Source organism: Eptatretus burgeri, chromosome 7, assembly GCF_056783735.1.
Source record: "Eptatretus burgeri isolate ZD-2024b chromosome 7, Ebu_testis_v1, whole genome shotgun sequence".
NCBI classification, from domain to species: domain Eukaryota; kingdom Metazoa; phylum Chordata; class Myxini; order Myxiniformes; family Myxinidae; genus Eptatretus; species Eptatretus burgeri.
This window is the reverse complement of record NC_140967.1, coordinates 61,427,275-61,441,653: the sequence shown is the minus strand read 5'-3', so window position 1 is coordinate 61,441,653 and position 14,379 is coordinate 61,427,275. Positions and strand designations below refer to the sequence as shown.

At 36.7% G+C, this 14,379-nt stretch overlaps 1 protein-coding gene across 2 annotated transcripts in view; it reads left to right on the top strand.

Annotated features, from left to right (window-relative positions):
- ERCC5 (ERCC excision repair 5, endonuclease) overlaps nucleotides 1-14,379 on the top strand; it is a 76,790-nt gene that overhangs the window by 312 nt on the left and 62,099 nt on the right. Inside the window, exon 2 of one of the 2 annotated variants that reach the window (XM_085888723.1) lies at nucleotides 9,903-10,029. In XM_085888723.1, the coding sequence (XP_085744849.1) occupies nucleotides 10,003-10,029 (27 nt within the window). In that variant the 5' untranslated portion in view covers nucleotides 9,903-10,002. Of the gene's footprint in view, nucleotides 1-507; nucleotides 658-9,902; nucleotides 10,030-14,379 lie in introns of those variants that run through there. The other variant, XM_085888725.1, reaches the window with a different exon arrangement.

Sequence of the window (14,379 nt, the reverse complement as noted above, 5' to 3'; positions counted from 1 at the left end):
GCGTAAAAGAGAAATGTGAAGCAAAGTAGATAAACGGTACGTGTTTTCAATGATAAACTCGAAGGGTTTAAAAAATGGAAAGGAAAGGTTGAGCTCCTGAATAATGTTTCCTCTTTAATATTTTTTCTTCCAAATTCCTGCTTTAATCTCAGTCGAACGTCAGGCCTGTACAGCCGGTTCGTGAAAGACGAGTCAAGAGGTCAACATTCCCCCGGTCAATTCCACAAAAAAACGTGAGAATAATGAAGAAGAAGAAGATCCCGTGGAGAAGAGGAATAATAATAATAATGATAATAATAATAATATCGATACCTGAGAGGATAAAATCCATCCGTACTCGAACTTTTAATGGAAGAAACACACATAAATGTTATGAGGATTTCAAATGTTGTTTGATTAATCGATATTATTATTGCTGGGATGTATTTTACGACTGAATATTTGACGATGAAAAAAAAAATCAGATTCGATGACGTAATGGTGAGAGGGTCTGCACCAAGATGGTCTCCTCTGTTGAAGTTCTTGAAGTAAAAGCCCAGCCGAGTCAAATCCAGTGATGTCGTAGTCAACACAACTGGATGGGAATATCTCGAGTGTCGGTGTCGAATCGACAACCAATTGACCCTATGCACTAAGCGAGTGACGTCACAGCGGAAGGTAAGGTTCCGCCATATTGAATGGCAAAAAATCATGGCTACCACACACGTGTCACGCGAACTTCTGAGCTATTTCCACGGATTACATGATATTTCTAAGAAGAGGTACTGCGAAAAACTGAAGCTGTGTGGTCTTAGTGAAGATCCTTATATTATTTCAAAGGATAAATGGACAACAGAAAGGAAATTTTGGCCTCAAATAGTTTTCCCTGACATCTACTGTATGTTTACCTCGTTGAAACGCCGAGTCCTTACACTCAAGCCAGCCTGAAAGCCTTCAAGAGTGTGGACGCTTACTCATGTTATGTCGCCGGGTTTGTTAGTGATATAATCTCGACGAAAGCTGACAAGAACTGTATTATCGTGAGGTAAAGGTCAAGCCAGTTTTTTTTTCATTTCACTATTATTGTATTATCGTGAGGTAAAGGTCGAGCCTGTTTTCTTCCATTTCACTATTATTGTATTATCGTGGGGTAAAGGTAAGCCTGTTTTTTTTCATTTCACTATTATTGTATTATCGTGAGGTAAAGGTCAATCCTGTTTTCTTCCATTTCACTATTATTGTATTATCGTGGCGTAAATGTAAGCCTGTTTTCTTCCATTTCACTATTATTGTATTATCGTGGGGTAAAGGTCAAGCCAGTTTTCTTTCATTTCACTATTATTGTATTATCATGAGGTAAAGGTCAAGCCAGTTTTCTTTCATTTCACTATTATTGTATTATCGTGGCATAAATGTAAGCCTGTTTTCTTCCATTTCACTATTATTGTATTATCGTGAGGTAAAGGTCAAGCCAGTTTTCTTTCATTTCACTATTATTGTATTATCGTGAGGTAAAGGTCAAGCCAGTTTTCTTTCATTTCACTATTATTGTATTATCGTGAGGTAAAGGTCAAGCCAGTTTTCTTTCATTTCACTATTATTGTATTATCGTGAGGTAAAGGTAAGCCAGTTTTCTTTCATTTCACTATTATTGTATTATCGTGAGGTAAAGGTCAAGCCTATTTTTTTTCATTTCACTATTATTGTATTATCGTGAGGTAAAGGTCAAGCCTGTTTTTTTTTCATTTCACTATTATTACATTATCGTGAGGTAAAGGTTAATCCTGTTTTCTTCCATTTCACTATTATTGTATTATCGTGGCGTAAATGTAAGCCTGTTTTCTTTCATTTCACTATTATTGTATTATCGTGAGGTAAAGGTAAGCCTGTTTTCTTCCATTTCACTATTATTGTATTATCGTGGGGTAAAGGTAAGCCTGTTTTTTTTCATTTCACTATTATTGTATTATCGTGGGGTAAAGGTAAGCCTGTTTTCTTCCATTTCACTATTATTGTATTATCGTGGCGTAAATGTAAGCCTGTTTTCTTCCATTTCACTATTATTGTATTATCGTGAGGTAAAGGTCAAGCCAGTTTTCTTTCATTTCACTATTATTGTATTATCATGAGGTAAAGGTCAAGCCAGTTTTCTTTCATTTCACTATTATTGTATTATCGTGGCATAAATGTAAGCCTGTTTTCTTCAATTTCACTATTATTGTATTATCGTGAGGTAAAGGTCAAGCCAGTTTTCTTTCATTTCACTATTATTGTATTATCGTGAGGTAAAGGTCAAGCCAGTTTTCTTTCATTTCACTATTATTGTATTATCGTGAGGTAAAGGTAAGCCAGTTTTCTTTCATTTCACTATTATTGTATTATCGTGAGGTAAAGGTCAAGCCTGTTTTTTTTTCATTTCACTATTATTACATTATCGTGAGGTAAAGGTTAATCCTGTTTTCTTCCATTTCACTATTATTGTATTATCGTGGCGTAAATGTAAGCCTGTTTTCTTTCATTTCACTATTATTGTATTATCGTGAGGTAAAGGTAAGCCTGTTTTCTTCCATTTCACTATTATTGTATTATCGTGGGGTAAAGGTAAGCCTGTTTTTTTTCATTTCACTATTATTGTATTATCGTGGGGTAAAGGTAAGCCTGTTTTCTTCCATTTCACTATTATTGTATTATCGTGAGGTAAAGGTCAAGCCAGTTTTCTTTCATTTCACTATTATTGTATTATCGTGAGGTAAAGGTCAAGCCAGTTTTCTTTCATTTCACTATTATTGTATTATCGTGAGGTAAATGTAAGCCTGTTTTCTTTCATTTCACTATTATTGTATTATCGTGAGGTAAAGGTAAGCCTGTTTTCTTCCATTTCACTATTATTGTATTATCGTGGGGTAAAGGTAAGCCAGTTTTCTTTCATTTCACTATTATTGTATTATCGTGGGGTAAAGGTAAGCCTGTTTTCTTCCATTTCACTATTATTGTATTATCGTGAGGTAAAGGTCAAGCCAGTTTTCTTTCATTTCACTATTATTGTATTATCGTGAGGTAAAGGTCAAGCCAGTTTTCTTTCATTTCACTATTATTGTATTATCGTGAGGTAAAGGTCAAGCCAGTTTTCTTTCATTTCACCATTATTGTATTATCGTGAGGTAAAGGTTAATCCTGTTTTCTTCCATTTCACTATTATTGTATTATCGTGGCGTAAATGTAAGCCTGTTTTCTTTCATTTCACTATTATTGTATTATCGTGAGGTAAAGGTCAAGCCAGTTTTCTTTCATTTCACTATTATTGTATTATCGTGAGGTAAAGGTCAAGCCAGTTTTCTTTCATTTCACTATTATTGTATTATCGTGAGGTAAAGGTCAAGCCAGTTTTCTTTCATTTCACTATTATTGTATTATCGTGAGGTAAAGATCAAGCCAGTTTTCTTTCATTTCACTATTATTGTATTATCGTGAGGTAAAGGTCAAGCCAGTTTTCTTTCATTTCACTATTATTGTATTATCGTGAGGTAAAGGTCAAGCCAGTTTTCTTTCATTTCACTATTATTGTATTATCGTGAGGTAAAGATCAAGCCAGTTTTCTTTCATTTCACTATTATTGTATTATCGTGAGGTAAAGGTCAAGCCAGTTTTCTTTCATTTCACTATTATTGTATTATCCTGAGGTAAAGGTAAGCCTGTTTTCTTTCATTTCACTATTATTGTATTATCGTGAGGTAAAGGTCAAGCCAGTTTTCTTTCATTTCACTATTATTGTATTATCGTGAGGTAAAGGTCAAGCCAGTTTTCTTTCATTTCACTATTATTGTATTATCGTGGGGTAAAGGTAAGCCTGTTTTCTTTCATTTCACTATTATTGTATTATCGTGAGGTAAAGGTAAGCCAGTTTTCTTTCATTTCACTATTATTGTATTATCGTGAGGTAAAGGTAAGCCAGTTTTCTTCCATTTCACTATTATTGTATTATCGTGAGGTAAAGGTAAGCCAGTTTTCTTTCATTTCACTATTATTGTATTATCGTGAGGTAAAGGTCAAGCCAGTTTTCTTTCATTTCACTATTATTGTATTATCGTGAGGTAAAGGTCAAGCCAGTTTTCTTTCATTTCACTATTATTGTATTATCGTGAGGTAAAGGTCAAGCCAGTTTTCTTTCATTTCACTATTATTGTATTATCGTGAGGTAAAGGTCAAGCCAGTTTTCTTTCATTTCACTATTATTGTATTATCGTGAGGTAAAGGTCAAGCCAGTTTTCTTTCATTTCACTATTATTGTATTATCGTGAGGTAAAGGTCAAGCCAGTTTTCTTTCATTTCACTATTATTGTATTATCGTGAGGTAAAGGTCAAGCCTGTTTTCTTTCATTTCACTATTATTGTATTATCGTGAGGTAAAGGTCAAGCCTGTTTTTTTTCATTTCACTATTATTGTATTATCGTGAGGTAAAGGTTAATCCTGTTTTCTTCCATTTCACCATTACCATATTATCGTGAGGTAAAGGTAAGCCTGTTTTCTTTCATTTCACTATTATTGTATTATCGTGAGGTAAAGGTCAAGCCTGTTTTCTTTCATTTCACTATTATTGTATTATCGTGAGGTAAAGGTCAAGCCAGTTTTCTTCCATTTCACTATTATTGTATTATCGTGAGGTAAAGGTAAGCCTGTTTTCTTTCATTTCACTATTATTGTATTATCGTGAGGTAAAGGTAAGCCAGTTTTCTTTCATTTCACTATTATTGTATTATCGTGAGGTAAAGGTTAATCCTGTTTTCTTCCATTTCACCATTACCATATTATCGTGAGGTAAAGGTAAGCCTGTTTTCTTTCATTTCACTATTATTGTATTATCGTGAGGTAAAGGTCAAGCCTGTTTTCTTTCATTTCACTATTATTGTATTATCGTGAGGTAAAGGTAAGCCAGTTTTCGTCCATTTCACTATTATTGTATTATCGTGAGGTAAATGTAAGCCTGTTTTCTTCCATTTCACTATTATTGTATTATCGTGAGGTAAAGGTCAAGCCAGTTTTCTTTCATTTCACTATTATTGTATTATCATGAGGTAAAGGTCAAGCCAGTTTTCTTTCATTTCACTATTATTGTATTATCGTGGGGTAAAGGTAAGCCTGTTTTCTTTCATTTCACTATTATTGTATTATCGTGAGGTAAAGGTCAAGCCAGTTTTCTTTCATTTCACTATTATTGTATTATCGTGAGGTAAAGGTAAGCCAGTTTTCTTCCATTTCACTATTATTGTATTATCGTGAGGTAAAGGTAAGCCAGTTTTCTTTCATTTCACTATTATTGTATTATCGTGAGGTAAAGGTCAAGCCTGTTTTTTTTCATTTCACTATTATTGTATTATCGTGAGGTAAAGGTTAATCCTGTTTTCTTCCATTTCACTATTATTGTATTATCGTGGCATAAATGTAAGCCTGTTTTCTTTCATTTCACTATTATTGTATTATCGTGAGGTAAAGGTCAAGCCTGTGTTTTTTTCATTTCACTATTATTGTATTATCGTGGCGTAAATGTAAGCCTGTTTTCTTTCATTTCACTATTATTGTATTATTGTGGCGTAAATGTAAGCCTGTTTTCTTTCATTTCACTATTATTGTATTATCGTGAGGTAAAGGTCAAGCCAGTTTTCTTTCATTTCACTATTATTGTATTATCGTGAGGTAAAGGTCAAGCCAGTTTTCTTTCATTTCACTATTATTGTATTATCCTGAGGTAAAGGTAAGCCTGTTTTCTTTCATTTCACTATTATTGTATTATCGTGAGGTAAAGATCAAGCCAGTTTTCTTTCATTTCACTATTATTGTATTATCGTGAGGTAAAGGTCAAGCCAGTTTTCTTTCATTTCACTATTATTGTATTATCCTGAGGTAAAGGTAAGCCTGTTTTCTTTCATTTCACTATTATTGTATTATCGTGAGGTAAAGGTCAAGCCAGTTTTCTTTCATTTCACTATTATTGTATTATCGTGAGGTAAAGGTCAAGCCAGTTTTCTTTCATTTCACTATTATTGTATTATCGTGAGGTAAAGGTCAAGCCAGTTTTCTTTCATTTCACCATTATTGTATTATCGTGAGGTAAAGGTTAATCCTGTTTTCTTCCATTTCACTATTATTGTATTATCGTGACGTAAATGTAAGCCTGTTTTCTTTCATTTCACTATTATTGTATTATCGTGAGGTAAAGGTCAAGCCAGTTTTCTTTCATTTCACTATTATTGTATTATCGTGAGGTAAAGGTCAAGCCAGTTTTCTTTCATTTCACTATTATTGTATTATCGTGAGGTAAAGGTCAAGCCAGTTTTCTTTCATTTCACTATTATTGTATTATCGTGAGGTAAAGATCAAGCCAGTTTTCTTTCATTTCACTATTATTGTATTATCGTGAGGTAAAGGTCAAGCCAGTTTTCTTTCATTTCACTATTATTGTATTATCGTGAGGTAAAGGTCAAGCCAGTTTTCTTTCATTTCACTATTATTGTATTATCGTGAGGTAAAGATCAAGCCAGTTTTCTTTCATTTCACTATTATTGTATTATCGTGAGGTAAAGGTCAAGCCAGTTTTCTTTCATTTCACTATTATTGTATTATCCTGAGGTAAAGGTAAGCCTGTTTTCTTTCATTTCACTATTATTGTATTATCGTGAGGTAAAGGTCAAGCCAGTTTTCTTTCATTTCACTATTATTGTATTATCGTGAGGTAAAGGTCAAGCCAGTTTTCTTTCATTTCACTATTATTGTATTATCGTGAGGTAAAGATCAAGCCAGTTTTCTTTCATTTCACTATTATTGTATTATCGTGAGGTAAAGGTCAAGCCAGTTTTCTTTCATTTCACTATTATTGTATTATCGTGAGGTAAAGATCAAGCCAGTTTTCTTCCATTTCACTATTATTGTATTATCGTGAGGTAAAGGTAAGCCTGTTTTCTTTCATTTCACTATTATTGTATTATCGTGAGGTAAAGGTAAGCCAGTTTTCTTTCATTTCACTATTATTGTATTATCGTGAGGTAAAGGTCAAGCCTGTTTTTTTTCATTTCACTATTATTGTATTATCATGAGGTAAAGGTTAATCCTGTTTTCTTCCATTTCACTATTATTGTATTATCGTGGCGTAAATGTAAGCCTGTTTTCTTTCATTTCACTATTATTGTATTATTGTGGCGTAAATGTAAGCCTGTTTTCTTTCATTTCACTATTATTGTATTATCGTGAGGTAAAGGTCAAGCCAGTTTTCTTCCATTTCACTATTATTGTATTATCGTGAGGTAAAGGTAAGCCTGTTTTCTTTCATTTCACTATTATTGTATTATCGTGAGGTAAAGGTAAGCCAGTTTTCTTTCATTTCACTATTATTGTATTATCGTGAGGTAAAGGTAAGCCAGTTTTCTTCCATTTCACTATTATTGTATTATCGTGAGGTAAAGGTAAGCCAGTTTTCTTTCATTTCACTATTATTGTATTATCGTGAGGTAAAGGTAAGCCTGTTTTCTTTCATTTCACTATTATTGTATTATCGTGAGGTAAAGGTCAAGCCTGTTTTTTTTCATTTCACTATTATTGTATTATCGTGAGGTAAAGGTTAATCCTGTTTTCTTCCATTTCACTATTATTGTATTATCGTGGCATAAATGTAAGCCTGTTTTCTTTCATTTCACTATTATTGTATTATCGTGAGGTAAAGGTCAAGCCTGTTTTTTTTTCATTTCACTATTATTGTATTATCATGAGGTAAAGGTTAATCCTGTTTTCTTCCATTTCACTATTATTGTATTATCGTGGCGTAAATGTAAGCCTGTTTTCTTTCATTTCACTATTATTGTATTATCGTGGCGTAAATGTAAGCCTGTTTTCTTTCATTTCACTATTATTGTATTATCGTGAGGTAAAGGTCAAGCCTGTTTTTTTTCATTTCACTATTATTGTATTATCGTGAGGTAAAGGTTAATCCTGTTTTCTTCCATTTCACTATTATTGTATTATCGTGGCGTAAATGTAAGCCTGTTTTCTTTCATTTCACTATTATTGTATTATCGTGAGGTAAAGGTCAAGCCAGTTTTCTTTCATTTCACTATTATTGTATTATCCTGAGGTAAAGGAAAGCCTGTTTTCTTTCATTTCACTATTATTGTATTATCGTGAGGTAAAGTCAAGCCAGTTTTCTTCCATTTCACTATTATTGTATTATCCTGAGGTAAAGGAAAGCCAGTTTTCTTTCATTTCGCTATTATTGTATTATCGTGAGGTAAAGGTAAGCCTGTTTTCTTTCATTTCACTATTATTGTATTATCGTGAGGTAAAGGTCAAGCCTGTTTTTTTTCATTTCACTATTATTGTATTATCGTGAGGTAAAGGTTAATCCTGTTTTCTTCCATTTCACTATTATTGTATTATCATGGCGTAAATGTAAGCCTGTTTTCTTTCATTTCACTATTATTGTATTATCGTGAGGTAAAGGTCAAGCCTGTTTTTTTTCATTTCACTATTATTGTATTATCGTGAGGTAAAGGTTAATCCTGTTTTCTTCCATTTCACTATGATTGTATTATCGTGGGGTAAAGGTAAGCCTGTTTTCTTTCATTTCACTATTATTGTATTATCGTGAGGTAAAGGTTAAGCCTGTTTTCTTTCATTTCACTATTATTGTATTATCGTGAGGTAAAGGTCAAGCCAGTTTTCTTCCATTTCACTATTATTGTATTATCGTGAGGTAAAGGTTAAGCCTGTTTTCTTTCATTTCACTATTATTGTATTATCGTGAGGTAAAGGTGAGCCAGTTTTCTTTCATTTCACTATTATTGTATTATCGTGAGGTAAAGGTTAAGCCTGTTTTCTTTCATTTCACTATTATTGTATTATCGTGAGGTAAAGGTCAAGCCAGTTTTCTTTCATTTCACTATTATTGTATTATCCTGAGGTAAAGGTAAGCCTGTTTTCTTTCATTTCACTATTATTTGTATTCGTTGTTGCTTGTTTTGTTGAGCAACCAGCATCACTTTTTTAACCTGACTGCTGCCACAAGTTAATTTTAAGTGAAGCTCTTGTCTAAATGTTAAGTTTGTAGAAAATCTTCGTTCGTCAGTTTGCTTACAGGTACATTATATTTTTCCCATGACAAACATACGGTGTAATGCCACGCTGCTGGAGATATTAACAAGTGCTAGTTTTTTATGTATTATACATATCAATGTGACTTTCTGTAGTGAAAATGTTACACTGATTTTTTTTTTTTTTTCAAATTTCTAAAATGCGATTTAAAAAAAACTATTTAATTTAATCTGCGATGTAATAAAAATTAGTAGGGTCATTTGCTTGGAATCCGTGACCATTTTGTTCCTACCTTTTTTCTCTCGATGGATTTGACAACCTGAACCATTTTAAAGGAAAATTAGCTCCTATGCCCCTCTGAAAAATGACGGCTCACTCTGCCAGAGCCCAATATTCAAAATGGCCGCCAACGCCATCTTGAAAAACATGAAATGTAATATCTCTGGCATTGGATGAGCCACAAGGACGAATGAGGTGTCCTTTTTCACTAATTATGGCATTACAAATCCACTGGAATGGTTATTGTAGAGTTTAGGATTCATCCTGACCTCTAAATCCAAGATGGCCGCTGTCTGCCATCTTGAAAAACATGAAATGTAATGTCTCTGGCACAAGATATGCTAGATGGGCATGTGAGTTGTTTTCCACTAATTTTAGCATATGTAATATAACTTTTTATATCATTTCAGATGCATCGCATGCACACGATACTGCGAAGTGGGGAAAAAAATCAAGTGTATATCTAATATTACTTTTTATACTGTTTCAGCTGCATCGCCTCCCCAGATACAACGAAATGGCAAAAAAAATCAAGTGTATATCTAATATTACTTTTGTACTGTTTCAGATGCATCGCATGCCCATCTGATGAAAATCGCCGACTTGTGAAGTGACCAAAATAATGGATAATAGAAGAGAGAGTGAAGAGTTACCAGAAAAGACATTAAATGAATACGAGTGCATTTTACTCTGTGGTAAGCGATGTACCGCAGATGATCGTTTGGAAAACATTACACCTGAGAAGTGGGAATCCATCCGGGAAAAGTCTTTACAATGGAAAGAACTTGATAAGTTTCAACATATGCATGAAAATCTGGATTGGGAGAAGGGACCAAAGGGTCACCACATGCATAGCACTTGTTACGCATCATTATCCAGCAAGCGCAAGCTCTCTCAAGCCGAAAAACGCAAACACAAATCCGAGGAACCTCTTGAAAGAGATGAAGCATCAGATCAACAAGACCCTTCCCCAGAGGCCAGTGCACCTAAAAGGCTCCGCTCCAGTATGGGTGTCCTTCACGATAAGACTCTATGTGTGTGGTGCATGAAAGGGGCATACAAGAGTAATGATCGTGACAAGCAGATTTTACTCTTATCAACAGTAGATGCCTGGACTAAATTCAAGTTACATACTGTCCGTCTGGAAGATGAGGTCATCAGATTGAGACTTGACACTGATTGCATCCATCCCAGATAGTCAAACAGCATTAGGGTTGGAAATCCGCTACCATCGTGCGTGCTGGCGCAAATATGTAAGCGACCACAAGCCCCTTTCAGATGAAAGCACTCAACATCTGCAGCGTGTAAACCTCCGAGAAGCCCAAGCTCTCTTCTTTCATCATATTTGTCAAGTCATCTTCAAAGACCATGAAATTCGCACACTGCAAAGCCTGCTGCAGGACTATAAGCACATTATCTCAAATCACAGACATAACTCAGTAGTAAAATCTAGCTACTTAAAGGTCCCCTGACATGCAAAAGTACTTAAATTTAATTTGTTTATGTCCTAGAGGAGTTTTTCATTGTAATTTCAGATCTGACAATGTTTTTTCACAATACTTATTCTGTAAAATGTAAAATTAAAAAAACAAACGTCTTCAGGAATGCCCCTAAAAATTCTCCTGAAAGGGGCGTCACCCACATGACGTCACGTACAGTATGTCAAAGGCTGCATGTAAATTACTGGGTTGATGGTCTACGTGATTCTATTGGCTTTCTGTGCGTTTCCAAATTTGATTAGTTGACTCAATCGCTTCGTTCATTTCTGCTTTAAAAAATCGAACATTTGGTTTTGAATAATGGAGGGAATGGACTTTCATTAGTCTGTTAACGACAGTGAGTGTGAGAGAAATGAAGGATTTTGGTCTGAATCACATGGAGAATTGTCAGATACCATAGTCGGGGGAGGTGAAGTTCAGGCAGCTGGAAATGAAATACAGCCTTACCAGTTCGAGCACGAAGCAGGACAAGCAGAGAAAAATGGCGATGAAATTCCCGGAGTTCATGACTATAGGGAGGACATCGAAGGAAAACTTGGAAATAACAACTGGTTAGACTAAATCCTATTCGTAATTCAATAATGTAAATTCGACTTGCATACTGCTCGATATCAGAAATATTTTAGTGAGGTGACGTGACCAGCGCAGCGGACATGTTGCACCGCGGCAAATAAATCTCAAGCAAGGCCGGCGCATGTCATCGGCCATATCTCTCTGCACATAAAATGAAGCAATCTCGCTGTCCGGATACGATGAAAACTTGTGTGCAGAACACACCTTGCGATACAATTGTCTCGAGTAGTCCGATAAATCTGACGTTCTGTTGCATTTTTATTTATTTTATTCCTACTGTCGTCATGTAGCACTAGTAGAAAACAATGAAGAAAAGAGAATAATAAAATTAAGCTGCAGCACGTCAGATTTATCGGCCAAGTCGGACGGTCTAGACTCGAGAGTTGACAAGTAACTTGTATTAGCATGTACACAATGTATAAGTCAATGCGTAAGAGTCCCGAGGCTATGAGGCCGTGTAATAGGACAGATAAATTTGTCTTTCATAGTTGTGCAAACTTTTTTCCCCTTTTCTTTTATTACAGCATTTTGGTTAAATGTTAATGAATAGTAAGCCAATGGAAGCAACACCTTCACTTTAGAATAAACCCATGTATGCCGAGTGCAGCCATACCTGGCTTGCATGTATGTGGAATCGTACCTATTCCAGCAGGCTGGTTTCAACGAACAATTCAATAAGATGCAAAATGTGGGTGCAGGTTTTTCACATTGTTTGATTTTAAAATTATCTCCGTGCACCTTGAAATGATGCAATATTAATGGTTAGTATTTTACTTGTATGTCCCTGTAATTTTTTTTTTTTAATGGAAAGGTTAAACAGTCAAATTTTATATTTTGTGTACATGGTATAGCCTTTTATTGTGCATACATGTATTGGATTTCTATACGACTATGACAAGGTAGTAAAGGGATAAATAATTGCCTTGTGATTGTTGTGCATATATGGCTCAGAAGCAGAATTTCTTGTCTCTGTGTGTGGGGAATGAGGGGTTGGGATGAATAGAGCCCGTGCTCAAAGTCACTTTCTTCGAAGTGGGCGCTGCAAATGACGCTCGTGTCGCTGGGGCCTTTCTAGTTTCCCCTTGCCAGCTTCACTTTAGATGTCCATATTCTCCGACGATTATCATCTTTCGGGAATACATGAAGGCTTACACCGTCTTTGCTTGTATTGCTGCATCCTTCTCCGATACATCTTGCAGGCATTTTTGAAAGTATGGCTAAAACTCTTAAAAACTTTCGCGAAACAATCACTGGAATTAAGACAATCACAGAGATTGCACTAACATGTGCAAAATGCATTTGTACGTACTGTTACGTTTGAGGGGGGGGTATGCATTCAAAGGGTAATTAGGATGTTTAATTAGGTATGCCATGCTGTTCAGTTTACCTGGATCTCGATGTAATAAGTAGCAATTCAGTGGTGATAAGTTGTCTAGTAAATGTTCATTTCTTCAAGGGGGAAATGATAATTGTCACGTAATTAGATAGGGACACGGGATGGGGTAAGTGTGTCTGCGTAAACCCCTTTTGGTATTCTCTGGAGACTGGCCGTGACGTCACAGGACAGTGCTGCGGATGGCTCCGCCCCGTGATCACGATTGGCGGAAGGCGACGGCGGTGGGCCAATAAAACGGCTCGATTGGAAGTGACGAGGACAGGAGGATAAAAAGATTCTGTTCGGGGTCGAAAAGGAAGAGGAAGAAGATCGGGACAAAAAGATCGTGTTTTTTTGGTGTGGAGGCTGTTGCGCGGGAAGCGTACTTGTTGTGCTGATTCGATCGTGTTCTTCATCGTGTCTTGGAGCCTTGCTGAGCCTCGTGCCTCACCTTGGTTGGCTCTGGGGTTCTGCTGACTCGCAGTACGGGGTCGAACAGCGGGCGGACCTGCCTCCCTCTCCTGCTCGCAATTTGGCGCCAGAACTGGTTCCCTGGCGGCTGTGAGCGGACTTGGGCCAGGACCAGGAGGTCGACAGCACCACGGTTTCTCCTGCCTCCCCCCTGACGAGAGCAAGGCCAGCTCCTCCGACGCTGATCCAGGGACAGTTGCGTCCACACCACGGTCCAGCCTGACCACCAGAAGTAGCTACGTTTTGTGTGTGTGTGTGTGTGTGTGTGTGTGTGTGTGTGTGTGTGTGTGTGTGTGTGTGTGTGTGTGTGTGTGTGTGTGTGTGTGTGTGTGTGTGTACTTGGCGCCTTAGAGGGTTTGAGAATTGTATATTCATTGGAATTGTCTGTGTTTTTCCCCACGCCCGATCCCACACCATCCCGTCGAATCGCCCCGGATCCCTTTTCTTGCCGAGTCTGGTTATTTCTGGTTAATAATAAAAACAAATAAACATCATCAACTCAGTGAAAAGCGAGTCGTGCCACCTTCCTCGTCCCGTTTGCGGTAGAGCGATTAGAACCGCCATGTTTGGGTTATAAATAAATAAACCGCCTCCATCGTTTCGGCTCATTCTACGTTGGCGGGACTGTTCAAGTCCCGTGGACGTCACATTGGTGTCAGGGTGTTGGATGTTCGAACCCCTCTAAATTATATTTGGTATCGGGAGAATATACCAAGATTAAAATCTGGCCACGAATTGGAATATAAAATTATTACAGAAAAGCGCGCGAGCGCGGGAAAATTTTGGCGGGATTTTTCAAATTTAAATTAATTGGCGGCAAACGGGACTTCTGCACCATGGCGGATGTGCAGATGTTTGAGGAGGAAGGCCACGTGTCTGGCAGCGAGTCGGGGGAAGAAGGGAGAGACGGGGGTAGGGTTGGAACCTCCCCCATTCCGAGCGTGGACCGTGCTTCATCGCCCGTAACGGAGCTGGCAGCGCCGGAAACCGGTGCGATGACGATCCAGATACTGTTGGAACGTTTAATAGTGGACATGACGGTACAAATGGCAAATCAATTCGTGACACAGAGGGCAGAAATGACGGCACAAATGGCAAATCAATTCGTGACACAGAGGGCAGAAATG